The sequence below is a fragment of the Sphaeroforma arctica genome (genome assembly GCF_001186125.1).
Source record: "Sphaeroforma arctica JP610 unplaced genomic scaffold supercont1.1824, whole genome shotgun sequence".
Taxonomy (NCBI): Eukaryota; class Ichthyosporea; order Ichthyophonida; genus Sphaeroforma; species Sphaeroforma arctica.
The window spans coordinates 1-2718 of NW_014038734.1; the positions used below are offsets into that span (position 1 = coordinate 1).

Consider the following 2718-nt stretch of genomic DNA (forward strand, 5'->3'; position numbering starts at 1 on the left):
ATATATGTACATATGTGTGTGTGCGTCTTTTGTTTATAGTAAAGATACAAAGAAATTTCCGATTCAGTTAGTCTTCCGCAAGTCAACAAAATCTCATTCGCAAGAGGCTCTACAAATTCTCAATTTGCCAAAGCTTACCTGTTGTGTGCGTTGGGTGCCTGTAACAACACATTCCGAGCCGCTATATCGCGGTGCACTATTTTCATATCATCCAAGTACTTCATACCAGAGGCGATCTGCTCGAGAATCATGATTTTGATTCGCATAGGGACCGGAGTGTTTAAATGTGACAGTCCCTGCAGGTGGTGTTGTGCGTCACCTGTGGAGGCCCGGTTGAGTGTGAGGTGGGTACAGAAAGTGAAGTTTGTTCAACTCTAAATGTTTAATCAAATGACATGCGAATTTGCTGCTGTACGGGCATAAGCGGAATAATTGATCATAATTGATTAAGTCGTATATTGGAGAACACTGTAGAGTGCAGAGTTGTGTTGGTGGCTTATGTACACTTTATCTGAACAAACCAGAACTGTAATCAAAGAGTGACATCGCCACTGTTCGAGTCCAGGTCAATTGGTCTTTCCATAAACATGACATTTTGGTGCCACTGTGCGGGATGAAGGCGGACTGATGGCCAGCAGAAAACAACAACGAAATCGGATAATGGCACGCATTATTTTACTCATACTTCCATCATAGTGTGGTGACCCCATTTACAGATGTTTCAAAATTCTTGGTGAGAACTATAGTGCCCTTGTCCTAAACAGCCGGACTCGGATAGGATAGAGAAACTGTCACCGTTAGAGTACAGGACAAATGCTTTATCCACAACACGGCGAGTGAACTCTAATTGACATCAGCAAACAAGGACAAATCGCAAATACCAAAAAAAAATATAAAGCAGATTCTTGACGAGAAGTATATAAAACTTGGGCAAAATCATACTGTGAAGACGTACAGACAACTGTATGAAGCTTACCCAAATCACAGAATTCCAGCAGGAGAAACAAATCGCCACTGTCCGAGCACAGACCAAATGCTCGAACCACATTGGCATGCGTGATACTGCGCATGATTTGTGCTTCTTTCGATATGTCATCGCCAGAATCCATTCTGATTGAGAGCATCGGGAAGTAAAAGCAAGAAAGAAATAAAGAAAAGAATAGTAGGCTTAAAAGTCTGTACTTTTGTGTAAAATAGGCATGTGACTAAAAAGAATTTGCCGGATATTCAAACTACTTTAGCATGGAACAATTACACTCACCCCCTCCCATAGTAATTACAAAAGCGAGGGTTGGTATATTTCTTCGAAACGTTTGCATTACATGATATGAATGCACACAACCGGTGACAATCACATAGTACTACATATACTCGGCAACAGTATCTTAAAAAGATGTTCATAATACTATGGGACATGTGCATGTATTAAAATATACGCAGTGATCTAATATACATAATTGTAACATTTACTTAGAGATAGACTCACTTGCTAAACTATATTTAGAAAAACATTTACTTGGTAACCTTAATGGCGCATATTGACGATTGATTCGCCCGGAAAACTACGCCCTTGTTGACTGTGCCGAATTGACCCGAACCGATACACTCCAGCATGGTGAAGCTGTCCCGATCGATTGGTTTGGCCTATAAATAGAACAAGTAAAGGTTGGGTCGTGCTGGAATACCAGAACAGATACACTTCCTCGATATATGAAATAATGAAGGTGTCACTGCAGAGTATTACTCGTTGCAGTGTCAGAAATATACGGCCGCCTACTTTTGGCACATGTTGTGTGTGGTAGCCTACAACCACTCTAGCCCGTGCTGAGATGCGTTGTACACTTACCGACTTCTGCATTGCTCGCAGAACTGTTTCGCTGTAAATGGAGCCTCCCCTATTAAACAGCGTCTTGGCGATGTTGTTCATTTTGTCCTGCATTCTGCTTTCGATTCTCTGATGTCTGTATGGGTTTGTGTAGGCAAGATTGGATACTGTAAGTCATCGCAAACTGCCTGGTGTATTCGCACTTTCTGCGTTTACATAAACAGGCCAACAACATATATGTTTGTGCATATACATGCGGCTATTTATCTCCATACACGTACCAAAATATATAATTATACCGCCTGAAAAAGAAGCATAAAACGCACAGAATCCCAATACAAAGATGGTTCTCTCATTAAAATTTCTGCGGTGATACCTGAGCCCTACCTCTCTTAACAAGCCTAGAGCATCAGGTGCATACTCATATATATATATATATATATATATATAGTCTACCGTCTGTTAAATACATACAAGGACACAAAAAATCGTACACTAGTCTGTAAACGAACCCGAAATGTAAATACACCTAGGGTACATACCGTCTGTAAAGGAACAAGAAGAGCAGTCCAACCAGCGATACAATAGTCACACAGCCCACTGCGATGCCGGCAATGGCCCCCGCGCTGAGTTTGTCGCCTTTGATATATTCGAGCGTAACTATAATCAACACAATGCGGAGGCAGCATACAATCGGTTTAGTGCATGTGCGCAACTGTTAGTATTAAATCGGTGCAAGTAAGGCAGAGCATCAACGAGGATGCCTGTTTGTACAATCGTGTTACCAAGTACATGAAATACCGATAGTGGGTATTATTATGCATCTCCATCTTCGATAGATATGTGGGCATATCGAGTAGCGATTTGCGAGAATATGTATATATATATTTATT

General features: G+C 41.1%; 1 protein-coding gene across 1 annotated transcript; it reads right to left on the reverse strand.

The window, feature by feature from the left end:
- Positions 1–138: 138 nt before the first annotated feature.
- Positions 139–2432, reverse strand: SARC_11690 (hypothetical protein; the record flags this gene model as incomplete). Its single annotated transcript, XM_014294217.1, has 5 exons — positions 2368–2432; positions 1847–1961; positions 1517–1644; positions 977–1110; positions 139–319 (listed from the first exon to the last, which is right to left on the reverse strand). Coding segments are annotated over exons 2-5 (536 nt in total), but the record flags the coding sequence as incomplete, so codon positions are not given.
- Between the last annotated feature and the right edge of the window lie 286 nt (positions 2433–2718).